This window comes from Xyrauchen texanus, chromosome 15, assembly GCF_025860055.1.
Source record: "Xyrauchen texanus isolate HMW12.3.18 chromosome 15, RBS_HiC_50CHRs, whole genome shotgun sequence".
NCBI lineage: Eukaryota > Metazoa > Chordata > Actinopteri > Cypriniformes > Catostomidae > Xyrauchen > Xyrauchen texanus.
Genome location: NC_068290.1, coordinates 31,405,322 through 31,421,772, shown reverse-complemented (window position 1 = coordinate 31,421,772; position 16,451 = coordinate 31,405,322). Strand labels below are relative to the sequence as shown.

The 16,451-nt window shown below is 37.6% G+C and overlaps 1 protein-coding gene across 1 annotated transcript; it reads left to right on the top strand.

Annotated features, from left to right (window-relative positions):
- The first annotated feature begins 452 nt into the window (after positions 1-452).
- cep76 (centrosomal protein 76) lies at positions 453-13,630 on the top strand. The gene is given in 13 exon segments (XM_052144446.1): positions 453-675; positions 2,704-2,862; positions 2,989-3,070; positions 6,135-6,359; positions 6,466-6,651; positions 7,115-7,212; positions 9,602-9,614; positions 9,617-9,729; positions 9,884-10,072; positions 10,554-10,720; positions 11,840-12,173; positions 12,728-12,945; positions 13,366-13,630. Coding segments are annotated over 13 exon segments (1,986 nt in total). The 5' UTR covers positions 453-612; the 3' UTR covers positions 13,505-13,630.
- The last annotated feature ends 2,821 nt before the right edge of the window (positions 13,631-16,451 follow it).

Genomic DNA, 16,451 nt, shown 5'->3' with positions numbered 1-16,451 from the left:
TTGCAGAGTTGTTTCACTGGTGTATTGTGTCACATTTTATTGAAATGTAATTGAAATCTGGGTTGGGCATTTAGATATATATATATATATATATAAGAAAGAAAGAAAAAATCATGTCAAACCTAATGTCTGAAGCTTTTTACTTTGCTGGACTACAAATGCATAGTTAAGCACTACAAGTTCCAGGGTGCTAGTTTTCAATATTTCATTTCCTGATTAGCGAGGGGGCGTCAGTGCCGTGCCTGAATAAAAGGGAGAAGTCGAACATGTCTAGAATATTATTATTAATTAAAATACTAAGACTTTTGAACGTCATCGTTTGCTAAACGTAATGTGTGTCATTTTTTTTATTCAGCTTCCTAAGTATTTTAAAACTGCAACTGGAAATATACTGGCGCTTTTAGGGACAGTCTCCCGCTCGCCTGACCACCAGGATTTAAACCGTCGGTTGCAGGAGGCGTTGACAACAAATCCCGCAGAATAACAACATAAAGCAGTACATGTAATATGTTTAAGCTCCGCATTTGACACAAATGTAAACGATAAATGCTTAAATAAAGTTATTATCAGGTATTTGTAGCTCCGGTGACATTTGCACACTCCGTTTGAAACATGTCCCTTACACCAGAAAAGGCATCTGAATTAAAACAAATAATTCATGATCATTTAATCAAGGTAAGTAAAATCATGATGACTCGTGGACTGATTGTTGTTACTCGCAAATCATCACGCAAACGGCGCTGCGTGCAATAGATTTAGTTAGTAAAGTACAGGTGAAACTCGAAAAATTAGAATATCGTGCAAAAGTTCATTAATTTCAGTAATTCAACTTAAAAGGTGAAACGAATATATTATATAGACTCATTACAAGCAAAGTAAGATATTTCAAGCCTTTATTTGATATAATTTTGATGATTATGGCTTACAGCTTATGAAAACCCCAAATTCAGAATCTCAGAAAATTAGAATATTGTGAAAAGGTTCAGTATTGTAGGCTCAAAGTGTCACACTCTAATCAGCTAAACACCTGCAAAGGGTTCCTGAGCCTTTAAATGGTCTCTCAGTCTGGTTCAGTTGAATTCACAATCGTGGGGAAGACTGCTGACCTGACAGTTGTGCAGAAAACCATCATTAACACCCTCCACAAGGAGGGAAAGCCTCAAAATCTAATTGCAAAAGAAGTTGGATGTTCTCAAAGTGCTGTATCAAAGCACATTAATAGAAAGTTAAGTGGAAGGGAAAAGTGTGGAAGAAAAAGGTGCACAAGCAGCAGGGATGACCGTAGCCTGGAGAGGATTGTCAGGAAAAGGCCATTCAAATGTGTGGGGGAGCTTCACAAGGAGTGGACTGAGGCTGGAGTTACTGCATCAAGAGCCACCACACACAGACAGGTCCTGGACATGGGCTTCAAATGTCAAACGTCTTACCTGGGCTAAAGAAAAAAAGAACTGGTCTGTTGCTCAGTGGTCCAAAGTCCTCTTTTCTGATGAGAGCAAATTTTGCATCTCATTTGGAAACCAAGGTCCCAGAGTCTGGAGGAAGAATGGAGAGGCACACAATCCAAGATGCTTGAAGTCCAGTGTGAAGTTTCCACAGTCTGTGTTGGTTTGGGGAGCCATGTCATCGGCTGGTGTTGGTCCACTGTGCTTTATTAAGTCCAGAGTCAACGCAGCCATCTACCGGGACATTTTAGAGCACTTAATGCTTCCTTCAGCAGACAAGCTTTATGGAGATGCTGACTTCATTTTCCAGCAGGACTTGGCACCTGCCCACACTGCCTAAAGTACCAAAACCTGGTTCAATGACCATGGTATTACTGTGCTTGATTGGCCAGCAAACTCGCCTGACCTGAACCCCATAGAGAATCTATGGGGCATTGCCAAGAGAAAGATGAGAGACATGAGACCAAACAATGCAGAAGAGCTGAAGGCCGCTATTGAAGCATCTTGGTCTTCCATAACACCTCAGCAGTGCCACAGGCTGATAGCATCCATGCCACGCCGCATTGAGGCAGTAAATAATGCAAAAGGGGCCCAAACCAAGTACTGAGTACATATGCATGATTATACTTTTCAGAGGGCCAACATTTCTGTATTTAAAATCCTTTTTTTATTGATTTCATGTAATATTCAAATTTTCTGAGATTCTGAATTTGGGGTTTTCATAAGCTGTAAGCCATAATCATCAAAATTATATCAAATAAAGGCTTGAAATATCTTACTTTGCTTGTAATGAGTCTATATAATATATTAGTTTCACCTTTTAAGTTGAATTACTGAAATTAATGAACTTTTGCACGATATTCTAATTTCTAGAGTTTCACCTGTAGGCAATGCTGTGTACGTTTGTACAGAATGGTCAAAAACCTTTCTTGTGACAGTGTCCATATTCCTTTTTAAACACTTTTTGACATGAATAAATAAATTTTGTAATTGTACAAGTAATACAAAGAAGTATATAGTTTTCCCCCCGACCATTTCTTTTTGTAAACAAAACATTGAAATGACTGGCTATGTTTGGGTGGTTGACATGACATGCTATACGCCAAACTATGTTAAACAACATGTTCTCTTTATTCTTGTGTAATTATACCTGCAGTTTGTATTAATTAAGAGACAAAATGGAATATTAAATTGTCACCTTGCTTGATCTTGATGTTGGAAAAAAAAGTGTTCTTTTTATTTGCCAACTACCCATTTTCAGATGGATATCCATGGTAAAATTCGTGATGTTTTAGCTGAGACAGTGAGGGGTGATGGGCACCATGGACAACGCTTACTATCTGAGGAGGATTTCATACATGCTCTACAGCGGAGGGGAATCGTAGATGACGTGATGAAAGATTTACATTTTACAGCTGTGGTATGGGTATTTGGTAAAACATCTGCAATTGTTGCATGGTTTACTGTGACTTGATTGCATGTACAGAGAATGTTTTATTATACACATGTTTTATATCTCTTTAAGTGTTGATTGGTTTCTCATCAGGATGTGTCTCAAACTGAGGCTGATACTGTGAACAAGTCAGCAACCCGTTTTGTGGACAGGAACATCACACAGCCGAAGACAAGTGAGTAGTTTTTAAACCATGCACTCATCCACAACTTTCTTATAGTGTCAGCAATGTTGAAGTATCCTGTCCCTCAAACATGAAACACATCAGACAGATGCCAGTCTTTAAGGAGTCATTTCATATATATATATATATATATATATATATATATATATATATATATATATATATATATATATATATTCCACTTGTAACATCTGTCAATGTTGTTTTGGTAAAAACAGTTTTCATGACAATTTTCTACATTATTTCTTATGTTTAAGCCCAAAATATGCTTCGGTTTTGACATGAAAGCTTAGCGTCTGTGTACAGTCGAACGTTCAGCCTTTCAAAGTATACTTAATTTGACTGCACATATACACAGGTGGTTGGTATGGCGTTAAATGTTGGACAAAACAGCACAGGCACATAAACACAGCGCGCAAGTGAATTACAACAGTGTGAGCACCATGACACAGTTCGCACGTAAAATGTAAACTTGCAGAACTTGCAAATCCCAAACTCGAGCACAAAATAATATGATTGTGCACACAAACTAACAAGTCGTGCTATAGATTGGCACATGCGCACTACGACTGCTATGAGAGACTGGACAATTTCTCTTCAGGAGTTAAAGAATATGTCCCAGAAATGTCTTTATATTCCTTCAGATTCTATTGATACAAATGCAGGACTCCTCACACCCACATGTTCTTAACTTTACACATCCACTGTTGTTGTTTTTAAACTTCATCTCCTGATGTTAACATCTTCTTCTAGCACTTCTTCATGACAGCAATGGCTCAATTGTGAATGTTGCTACCTTGTGGATCCACTAATTAGTGCAAACAATTCCAGGTGCATACTGCATCATGCATCCTGTATGCAGACGCTTAGTGTTCGCATCTAACTGAAGTATACTTTGGGCTTTAGAATTTTAGTTGCTGTGCTTTTTAAGGCTTCAGTTTAAATCCCTTTTCGCATGTGAACTGGGTAATAGTACTTTAATACACTCGCACAAGCTGCAGGTGTAGGTCAAATAAAGCTCATGCTGCCCCATACAAAAAAAAGATCAGACTGAAAAGATCAGAGACCTTTTCAAAATAAACTTAAGCCTCTCTTTCTTAAAGTTGGGATCCCTCTAATGGAAATGCAAAATGTCAGGTGCTACACACAGCCATGAATAACAAAAGCTTTTGTGGACTTCCCACATTTTACTCTTATCTTTAGTTTTCTTGTTTTTATGAATAATAGTGTCTATCTCACTTCCGCCTAATTATCTTACTGTGACTGGAAGGGCCAAACACTGAATAGTCATCATTAACATGTGAATGTTGGTAAGGCTGTCAGTCAGATTGGATATTTGAACAATACATTTTTATGCTTACTTTCAATATATGGACTTTTTTTTTATGAGTTCTTAAGGTTACAATATGTTTTTTTCTTAGAACCCCATGCAAAAATTATGGAATCACCACACTTTGAGGATGTTCACCCAGCTTTTTTACTTTGTAGCAAATAAAGAAATCACAGATATGACACAAAACAATTTGTTTAATAGCTGAACATTCTGGCTTCATGTAACATCCCTCAAACAAATTAAATTATATTATTTTACATTATTCAGATCAAGTAGAGGAAAGAATTATGGAATCACTCAATGTTGAGGAAAAAAATATGTAATCATCAATGACAAAAATCACAATTAGTACATTGTTGCACCTCCTCTGGCTTTTATGATGGCCTGATTTCTTTGAGGCATGGACTTTACTAATGAAAAACAATATTCTACATTCATTGCTTTACAGGATGGAGCCTTGTCATGGACCAATTTTTTTAATTTCCACCATAACTTTTCAGTCTGGACTGAACTTTCAGTTTGCTGGCCATGTCATTGAGTTGATATGCCTTTCCTGAAGAAAAGCTTTAATACTCTTTGCTCTGTGGCAAGATGCATTATTATCCTGAAAATTACTTTATCATCACCAAACCACATTTCAATGTACACCTGTGCATTCACTGTTGAGGTAATGATTGCCATCTCCCCTGGTGCTTTATCTGACAAGCAACCCCATTTCATAAATGACTTGGGAAACATGATTGTTTTCTTCAGGCAGTCATCTTTATATGTTTCATTAGAACGGCACCAGACAAACGTTCCAGCATCATCGCCTTGGCCAATGCAGATTCATGATTCATCTCTGAATATCACTTTCATCCAATCATCCACACTCCACGATTGCTTCTCTTTAGCCCACTGTAGACTTGTTTTCTTCTGTTTAGGTGTTAGTGCTGGTTTTTCTTTGTCTTTTCTATACGTTAATCCCATTTCATTCAGCGGATATCCTACAGTTCTGTCACAAACATTGACTCTTTGTTTCCACCCAATTGTTTTTCATTTGTTTTGCATTTTCAATTTAAAAGGCATGTTGCTTTGTGTTTTCTATCCTGATACTATGGCGTCTTCCTTGGTCTACCTGTATTTTTTCATTTTATAACCTTGTCATTTTGTTTATACTTGCACCAAATTTTAGATACAGCTGACTAGGAACAACCAACTTATTTTGCCACACTTCATGTTGGATTTCCTTCTTGAAGTAGTTTTATAATCCTTTCCATTGTTTCTATTGACAACTCTCATGTTGGGGCCATGTTTCCTTTCAATTAGCCAAGTCCAGCAGCTCGTTAAGGTCTTTAAGCACTCTCTTTTAACTGAAAACGAATTTGCATTTTTAGACTTCTGCCGAATTTGAGGTGATTCCATAATTTCTTCCTTAACATTGAGTTATTCCATAATTCTCAATAATCTGGAAATAAAATATGACATTAATTAAAATAATATAATTTAATTTGTTTGAGGGATGTTACATGAAGCCAGGATGTTCAGCAATTACACAAAAATAGTTTTGTGTCATATCTGTGATTTTGTTTATTTGCTATAAAGTCAAAAAACTGGGTGAGCATCCTCTAAGTGTGATGATTCCATAATTTTTGCCAAGGGTTGTAGTACATTGAACTCTTTTATTTCGAAAGATCAAGGAAAAAAATAATTTCTCATGATATGACACCTTGAAATCACCAGCTAATGTCAATCCACTCAGAAGATACCTCTACCTGCAAGTTCTGGGAGGTAAAGCTTTCCTGGAACACCTGCAGGAGCCAGAGCCTTTACCTGGCCAGGTGTGCTCTACCTTCACCCTTTATTTACACTTCCGCAACCAGCGTTTCCGCTCCAAACCAGTCCCATGTGCCTGTGAACCAGACCTACAGGAGGGCTTTCTTCTGGAAATACATAGAGATGGTCCAGGTGTCTTGTACTACACTTTATATACTAACAGCCTATAATATACTCCCATTCTGGAGCCATTTCAAGGACCTGTGATTTGTAACTCTGTGTATATTTTGTGGAATAGGAGACGCTAGCAAAATGGCTGATGCTACCACAATGTTGTCCATCTGTGACCCAGTGCATATGGTGCTGGTTAAAACAGACACGTCTGGGGACACAACACTCATTTCCTCTTATTTTCTGGACTGGCGGACAGTTCTCAGTACTCCCAATGGAAAAACCAGTGTCTCAGTAGAATTGCTTGGAGTGGGTAAGTAAACACTCTCAATGGAAATGAATGGGGCCAATCCTTAAAAATTTTTAAAGTTTCAATTGTACAGCCACAAGACATTAACAATATGGGTGTTAACATGGTTTTAGTGCGATAAAATCGCGTGCTAACATTTGCTGTGTTAATTCATATGCAATTCTACAACATAAACCCTAATATTACTGTAGAATTTATGATTTAAACAACTTTATAGATCAAATAATACACAAGTTTTAACAGAAGAATGAATGGAAGTTATTTTATAAAGTTATAAACTTCACATTTCTTCCTTTTAAACCCTTAAAAAATAAGCCCCATCCACTTCCATTGTAAGTGCCTCACGTAACCTCGAGTTTTTTTTTTCTTGAGGGAAAAGTCAATTATTTTTTGTGGTAATCAATATTTGATATTGTACAAGACACTTGTTTATGTATGTATGTGTGTGTGTGTGTGTTTTCCTTAGGCAGTGAAAGTAAAGTACCAGCTGGTGTTCTGAATCTGAAGTTGGAAATGTATCCTCCCCTTAATGAGACTCTGAGTCCTGATGTCATCAGCACCCAGGTGAAGACTGCTATATAAATCCTTCAGTTAATTCAAAATACTAAAAAAAGTATTTGATTAACATTTTTAAAGGAATGTTCCTGGCTAAACATAATTTAAAGGAATATTTTGGGTTCAGTACAACAGTCAGCAGAATTTGTAGCATAATGTGGATTACTGCAAAAATGTATTCATATTTTTGACTCGTCCCACTTTTTCTTAAAGGTCTGTGTTCCAGTGAGGTACTTACAATGGAAGTGAATGGGGCCAATCAATTCAATTCAAAAGTATACCCATAAAACTTAAACAATATGCATGTAAACATGATTTTACCTTGATAAAATTGCTTACTAACCTTTTCAATGTAAAGTTATAGCCAATTTTGTCTATGTAGACAGAACGAATTCAGCACGATGGACAGCACAATTTTCTGATCATTGAACAGATAACCCTCGATGGTCAAATAACTAAACTGGAAACATGTTAATTAACAGCCACAGGCAACTCTGTTATATCAATTGAATAAGAGCTACTTAAGCCAATTCAACTTTGTAAACATCAACCTCAGACATCAAACAACATCAGCAAGATGGACAGCGCTGTTTTGTCACAGTATCAAATGCGTAAAAATCACTTCCATATAGGCCTACATTAAGCAAAAGAAAAGAAAAAAAATTTGATTGCAGATTTTGCCTCTTCATTTTCATCACCCCTACATCAGTAGGAACAATGAGTCTGACTTTTTGATGCGCACAGGTGATCAAAGCGGGGCTGCACGGTAAAAAGGAATAAACGTAAATAGTCCTTGATCAGTATTTGTTTTAAGCAGGGTCAAAGTGGAAAACCCACACTCGCATAAGTTAGTGGAGGTGAAGGGGATGAGGACTTTCATAGCCATTTGAGAGAGGTAGGGAAACTCAGTCCCCACAGACAACCAAAAGTGTGGAAGCAACATTTTACTCATTCTTTCTTTCAAGTCCGTGTTCGAGTTCAGTTCGACAAGGGCCTCTTCCTCATGCAAGGTCAGTCATTCACGGGGTGTCATGGGGAAAGCGAATGGATTTCTCACCCACTGATTTGCTAAGGTCTCCTCTCCAAAATACTCCATAAATTGCTCAAGCAACCCATTCAAATGCGCAATGATCGCCTGTTGTACAGACTCCAATCGCAAACCTGCCTTCATAACATCTTCCTAGGTTGTAAACATTTCCACCAAGCCTTGTCCAACACAACCACACCACAGGTTTAACTTTTTCCTGAACCCAGACACTTGCCCTGCAGAGAGATGTTCAGTGTGTTTACACGGTCAAATATATCAGAGAAAAAAGGGCTCTCACGAATACCATCCAGCACTTGTTCTTTTACATCAGATGCCATGTCTGAGATTCAACGCTGAATGGTATTGTCAGACACTGGGATCGCATTTAGCTTGGCAGCAGTTGCTTCTCCCATCATTATGGAACACATGTCTTCAGTAGCCGGGAGGAGTAACGTTTCACCAATTGTGGGGTTTACCTGCCTTCGCTATATGTAAAGCAACGCAATATGATTCTTCAGTCGCCTTAGTATTAACAGGGCTAAAAGTCTGGATAACACTCTTTGTTGTTTGCAATTTCAGCTTTCTGCCAAAAAATTCCAGTGGCTTGGCCACCAGATTAGAGTGCTTGGCCTCAATGTGACGCCGGAGCTTACAGGGTCTCATACTATCATTTGCTAGCTAGCACCTCTTTGCAAATAACACCCAGAAATTCCCAACTTTAAATATTCGTGATTATACTTCCTCCGTTCTTTGCTTGGCCCAGAATCTGCCACCTCTCATGTAGACTTTTGTATTGTAGACACTACAAAGCGATCCATTTTGCAACACGCATATGCATAACACACACTTTAACACGCAAGCTATCAGGATAGATGTGTACAGATGTGAACCATTATGTTTTATTTTCCCAGCGCTGCGCCTCCCCTGGGGCTCTCTGGTGCTCTCCAGGGGAGGTGCAGCTCACCAATTGAAATAAATATAATAAAATATAGAGGAATATAGAAGATAAGGATACCAGATAGGGACTAGAAAAGACTAATCCACCCTACAAGAATAATGTTGTTAATGCTTAATCAAAAGTTAGTCCACCAAGAACAAAAGTCCCACTGAGGATAGGCCGAAATAGGATACTTTAAAGTTCAAATAACATACAATTTTAATCAAAATAATTGATATCAGCACTTAAACAAAAATCATGATGAACATTTCTGCTTTTAATTCCTCTGGAATGCCTTGCTCCATAGACTTCTACTGTAAGTGCATTACTGTGAACACAATGATAAACTTGGCACACTCTGAACCCAGAATTTTGTTGTGTATACACCATCTGTCCAATGATCAGAAATCAACAAAGTAAAAATAATTTTTCAGCAATCCTTGGAAAGACAAAAACAGCAGAGAAGGAGAGACTGTTTTTGGTATATGCTAAACAGTGGTGGCAGGAGTTCTTGGAGATCCGACCCTCACACCAGTCCAAAATGGTGAAGATTTTTGCACAGGTGACCTCCTCGTATATTGGCTGCATGTGTCTGTGAGAAGCATTGTAGCATTATGTACTGTACATGTGCATGTTGATTTAAGTATCTTTGTTGAATGTTTGTTCATAACAGTAATAGGTTCTGATATTTTATAATATGTGTGTTTGTTTTGCAGGACGAAAATGGTGTTAACCGACCTGTGTGTTCTTATGTGCGTGTATTGCGTGCAGGCAGGTTGCTTGAGAGTCCGCGGCAGGCGGCACGCTTTGTTAGCCTGTTGGCTCAAGAAAAAGCACCTGTTGTTGGGGGAGGAGTCAGACAGGAACAGTGGTGCTCAATGATGGCCTTTCTCTGTAGGAACAAGGCGAGACATACCGTCAAATCACACAAACATACAGAAAGAAAAAATTTCATCATACTGCATATCATACACATCAAATACATTTTTGACCATTACTTAGTGTCTCGCTTTTTCAACAGTATGTCTCCCATGAGCGCACATTTTAAAGACATGCTGTGCCATGTGGAGTAAAAAGACTTGTCTCAAGACACCTGTGTTCTGTTCCATTCATTGCTATGCATCTAACTTTTTTAAAGCAAAACATATTCAGTCTGAATAGCCCCATAGTGGTACAGCATCATCAAACACAGTCTCATCTCAGGCAAATATAATCTCAGTACACACAGGTTGCTCAAAGGACTTCAGTAAAAAGAAAAAGAAAACACTCAAGATCTTTCAAACTAGAGTGAAAAATTGTATATTTATAAATGCTGGTTTTTATAAACCTTGGCAAAGGAGAGAAATGTTAAGTGGTTGATTTAATTTTGTTCCTTTATTTTGTTAGGGTGACTGTGAGGATCATGCCACACTGCTGTGTAGTCTGTTGTTGGGCTTTGGGCTGGATGCTTATGTATGTGTGGGCACCAAAGCTAAAAACATTCCACACACCTGGGTCATGACCTGTGGCACAGATGGCTCTGTCACCTTTTGGGAAAGTTTCACGGCACACAGGTAATAATTCATACAGTACAGTCCCGTTATTCATAATTATTCCCAAATTAAGGCATGCCATGCACATATACACCTCACTTAAAGATTGGATTTTTCTGTATCATAATTTCTACTATCCACATTTTAGACTGCTAGTGAAGTCATCAAAACCATAAAATGTCACAAATGAAAATAAAAGGTTAAATCAAAACAGTCTGATATTTTAGATTATTCAAAGTAGCCATATGTTGCCTTTTTAATACGTTTGCATACTCTGGTCAGACTCTCGAACCAACTTTATAAGGTGCCACCTGAGATACTTTTTAAACTGTACTGAGTTACCATGTTAGCTGAATAATTGTTTGGTGCTATGAATTTCAAGTCTTTAGCATAATCTTTAAGCATATGCCTTTTAGATCAAATGGTCGTTAAAGGGGTCGTTAAACATGCCTTATTTTATTATTTTAATATGTTCCTAGATGTTAACTTATAATATTATTCAAAAAAATTTTTAACAAGTCATAACCGTCATATATTTGTAAAACATGATTTTCACCCTCATTCTGACCCTCTGTCAAAAACGATCAGTTTTGTGCTGCTTCTCCTTTAACACTTAACAGTACACGCCCACAGTTATAATTGGCTCTCTGCTCTTGACTGACATGCTCCTTGCCATCTCACTGCTCACTTCTACTGTGTGGGCTAAGGAAGTGATTAAAGATAAAGTAGGTTGATGTGTTGTTGTGGAGGCGGTCAGATGCAAATCTCTATCACAATATGGAGGATGTAGAGAATGAGTTGTTTTGGCAGCTTGATTTCAACAAATGCTCTTTTTGCAGCGAGGAGCAATGAACTCTTGTATGTCAAAATATCAAGGAAAATGTAATTCTTCATCTCATGACCCCTTTAAGCTAATGAGAAACCTATATTCAGTCACACATTTTACTTGTACTGTATGCATGACATCAGACATGGAGGCAACTGAGATACGTCCTCCGCCACACGGATTGAGGCGAGTCACTACGCCACCACGAGGACTTAGAGCGCATTGGGAATTGGGCATTCCAAATTGGGGAGAAATGGGGAACCATATTGCCCTTCCTGTTAACATCAGCCTTCCTGCTTTATTTTCTGGTTTAGATACCTCCATCGTCCAATAGACCCAGACGCCCCTCCCATGGTACCCCAGCCGAAACCCACCCACCCTTATCGGACACTCGGCTGTGTTTTCAACCACAAGATGCTCTTGGCGAACTGCCAGCCATCGGATGCTGTAGAGCTGTGTGTGTTTGACTTCACTGATGGCTCCCGCTGGAAGGCCATGAGTGAGGAGGCTGTGCGGTCTGTGTGTGTACCTGGCTCCACCTCCTCTCTCCCGCCAACTCCTCCTCTCTGTTCCCCCTCTGTGGTGCCCAATGAGGCCAGCAACCAACTTGAGCTGGAGATGCGCTACCTACTAGCAGAGCACAGGAAGGTAACAAATACATATAAGCCCGAGCAACCTCTCACTCAAAGGAAACTTTTGGTCTAATTTGAGCATGAGTATTTTACGTCTTAACACATCTCTGAATACAGTTTGCGTAACTATTTCCATGTTAAAATACTTCATCCTATCTCAGCTAAATATGAACAGACAACAATTAGTTAGCCATTTGAAGGTTAATTTCCCAGAAAAATGTAAACACTTTGGCTTTGTGTCGCTTTCAAAACATCGGTCTGTTTGTTTGTGCCAACCAGTGGCATGAGTTTGCAGTGAGACTATCTGTTTCTGACCAATTGAAGATGGGCAGAGTGTCTGGAAAAACTGTTTCAACACATTAATGATTTTTGCAATTTCATTTGGTGCCACTAGTAGCAGAGAAATTTTACAAAGCCTCAGTTTACCATAAATCTACAAGACAGCATGATTATTATTTATTGCGGGCAACTGTGGCTGTTATCAGTTTTATTTGAGTAATAAAAGCAAGCTCTTATATTCTGTTTGAATTGTATAAGTAGAATCTTTATTGTGTTTGTGTGCATCTATAGGACCTCAGTCTGGCCACAGTCTGGGATGATCATCTGTCGTACCTGCTGTCGGCAGCACTCTCAGCATATGAACTTGAGCGCTGTACTGGTGTGTCATGTGGAAACGAGGAGTTCCAGGATGCTGTGAGAAGGGCGGTGCCTGACGGACACACTTTTAAAGGCTTTCCTATTCACTTCTTGCATCGCAATGCACGCAGGGCGTTCGCTACCTGCCTCAGGTACCCTCTCACACACAAACATATTGAGCCACCTTTTAATGTCTTTTCCATTTTAATTGAAATAAATGGTTAAAAAAATTATATTATCATTTACTCACCTCAAACCTAAATTACTTTCTTTCTTCTGTGCAACACAAAAAGAGTTATTTTGCTGAATATCCTGGCTGCACTTTTCCAGATAATGAATGGGGACGTGGGCTGTCAAGTTACAATGTGACAAAAAGTACCATAAAAGTAGTCCATGGGACTCATTATATTCCAAGTCCTATGAAGCCATACCATGAACCAGATCTATGTTTGAATTACTATTTGCTGAAAATATTTTGAGCTATCCCTTTAACAACGACTAATATAAAAATACAAACAACAGCCTTCTTTTTCTTTGGCTTTTATATTTATATTTGTATTTTTATCTCTTAGGTCACCGTTCTGTGAAGAGATAGTTTGCTGCCGAGGGGATCATGTACGACTAGCAGTTAGGGTTCGTGTGTTTGCGTATCCGGAGTCAGCCTGTGCTGTGTGGATCATGTTTGCTTGTAAGTACAGATCAGTGCTTTGACCGAGAGTAGCGCCAGGCTTACACCACTTTCTTTAAACTATTTGTGGTTTGAGAGTGTTAGATGTTTTAGAATGACATGTATACCATTTACTGTATACTGCTCTTGTGTCTGCAGTACAGTTATAACTCATTTACATGTACAGAATGTGTTTCATTTGGAAACTGTTTAAAAAATATTTATTGATATATTTTACTAAATAAAACACTTTTCATTCCTTATTTGTCCCTGTTATCTCTTTCCTGTTGTTAAATCATTTAATTTACTACTGCTTGAGTTACATTGAAGGTTGGTTGTCTGTTATTCAGGACTTTGTACGCATTGCCTTTCAGATTCCGATTCTGTTCATTGTTTAGAAACCAAGTCTAGTTCAAGTTTTATTTACATTTTTTGTTGCTGTTATAGTATGTGAAATGAAGCATGATATATGTTAATCATGTTAGGGACATGCGTGTGACTATATCACTAAGTCTCAATATTTCTGAAAGTTTAAAAACAATTGTAATCTAACGATTCATGAAACATTTTAATAGACAATCTATTATATGTAGCCTAAGCTTTACACCTAAAAAAAATAAATAAAACTGCAACAAATGACTAAACAACAGCACAAATTATATTTTGGCACTTGTGGGGATTATCATAATGTGCAACATTTTATCAAAAATATGTACACTGTTTGGTATATATTTTGTTACCTCAATAAAATATTAATATAACTGTGTTGACAGAGACAAACACCAAATATCAGCACAATGAAAAGTTAAATAATTAATTCAAAAAGGATTCCCCACTTTCTTTAATTGAATTGCACCACAAGCATTTTAAAATGATTCTTTATGCACATCTAGGTAGGTTTTCTATTTGTACAGATCTATTGTTGTTAAATGCTTTGGATCTGGCTTTGGACAGTTTACATGCTGTCTCCATGCCTACTAATTATCTCATGGGCTTGGCCAGAAAAATGTGTTAATGCAATGGTGGTGAATGCATTTTACCTGTTTATTGCTCCTCTCGACATTCATAATGTTAAATAACCCACGGCCAATGTGGGCCATTGTCAAGTGTCACACCACACAACTGTGTAAGAATGTCTTCAGGATTTAATGCAGTGGTGAATATGTCTGTCTATATATATATATATATATATATATATATATATATATATATATATATATATATATATATATATATATATATATACATACATACAGCACTGTGCTAAAGTCTTATAAATTCTATTTTTATATAAGTCTAAATTATGCACATAAATTGTTTAACAAAAACATTTGTCTTAAGATGGTTATTTATATATTTAGCTTTAGTGTGTCAATAGGTATTCTCCCAAACATTCCTTCTGCAAATAGAATAGAAGAACATGTAGCCCTGCAACGGATGTCATGGCCCCTACAAGACACTGAACATCAAGTCAGTATGGGATTAAATGAAGAGACGGAAGCAATTGAGACAGCCTAAATAGATAGAAGAACTGTGATGAATTCTCCAAGAAGCTTGGAACATCCGATCTGCCAACAACCAAGAAAAACTGTCCAGGAGTACCTAGGAGAATTGGTGCTGTTTTGAAGGCATTTGTAAATGTTATGGAATTACCAAATGCTGTTAATTAGAACGGGGTGCCCACAAACTTCATACTTTTGACCATGCACTTTAGTGTGAACTGATAATGGCCTCATATTAGTACATTTTTACTTTGGCCAGTAGATGGAAACATACACTTGGTAACAAAACAAGTGCACAGTGGAGGCTCTAGACTTTGTTAAAGGTGCACTTAGTAATTTTTTCCTCATTAAAAAAAGCTGAAATACTTAAAGGGATAGTTCACCAAAAAATTTAAATTCTCTCATTTATTCACTCTCATACCATCCCAGATGTGTATGTCTTTCTTCTGCAGAACACCGATATTTTAGAAGAATATTTCTTCTCTGTAGGTCCATACAATGCTAGTGAATGGTGACCAAAATGTTCATAAAGGCAGCATAAAATAATCCATATGACTCCATTGGTTAAATCTATATTTTCAGAAACTATATTATAAATGTGGGTGAGACACAGATCAATATTTAAGTCCTTTTTTAACCATAGATTCTCCCTACCCAGTAGGGAGTGATATGCATGAAGAATGCGAATCACCAAAAACAAAAGAAGAATGTGAATGTGAACGTGAAAGTGGAGATTGATAGTAAAATATTGATCTGTTTCTCACCCACACTTATATCACTTCTGAGAACATGAATTAAACTACCGGAGTCTTTTATGCTGCCTTTATATCATTTTGGAGCTTCAACATTTTGTTACCCATTCAATTGCATTGAAAGAACATACAGAGCTGAAATATTATTCTAAATATCTTTGTGTTTTTCAGAAGAAATACAGTCTTACACATCTGGGATGGTGTAAGAAATGAATTGTAATTTTAAAGCATATGTATAAAATCATGACCACTCATATGAGTTAAAGAATCCAGTCATATCGGTAACATGGAGAAGGTGACCTCATGGGGGCTGCAATGTTAAGATCACATGACCAGCCAAATATGACTTGCTTAATTTCAGTAACTGCCTTTTTATAGAACACTTTAACTCATGAATTTGTTTAATTATGGCTGACTGTAAAAGGTGAATTTAAAAAAAAGGCATCTGTAATGGAAACTATTGCCTTTGGATGATGCTGCATCTGCGCCACTAGGTGTCAGTACAACTCCAAGACAACATGCATAAAAAAATACTGAATGCACCTTCATATGTGAAAGATGAACCACTACCCTGATTCCTCATGCCACAGCATGTTTGTTGAAACTAATGCAGATCTGCTCTATTTGGAGTCATTTGTAACGAGTATCTGTCCTCTCTTTTTATAATTGTGTTCCTTTTGTTGTAACAAGAGCCACTAGTGAAGGTATTAAATGCATTCGCGAAGCTGGCCAAGTAT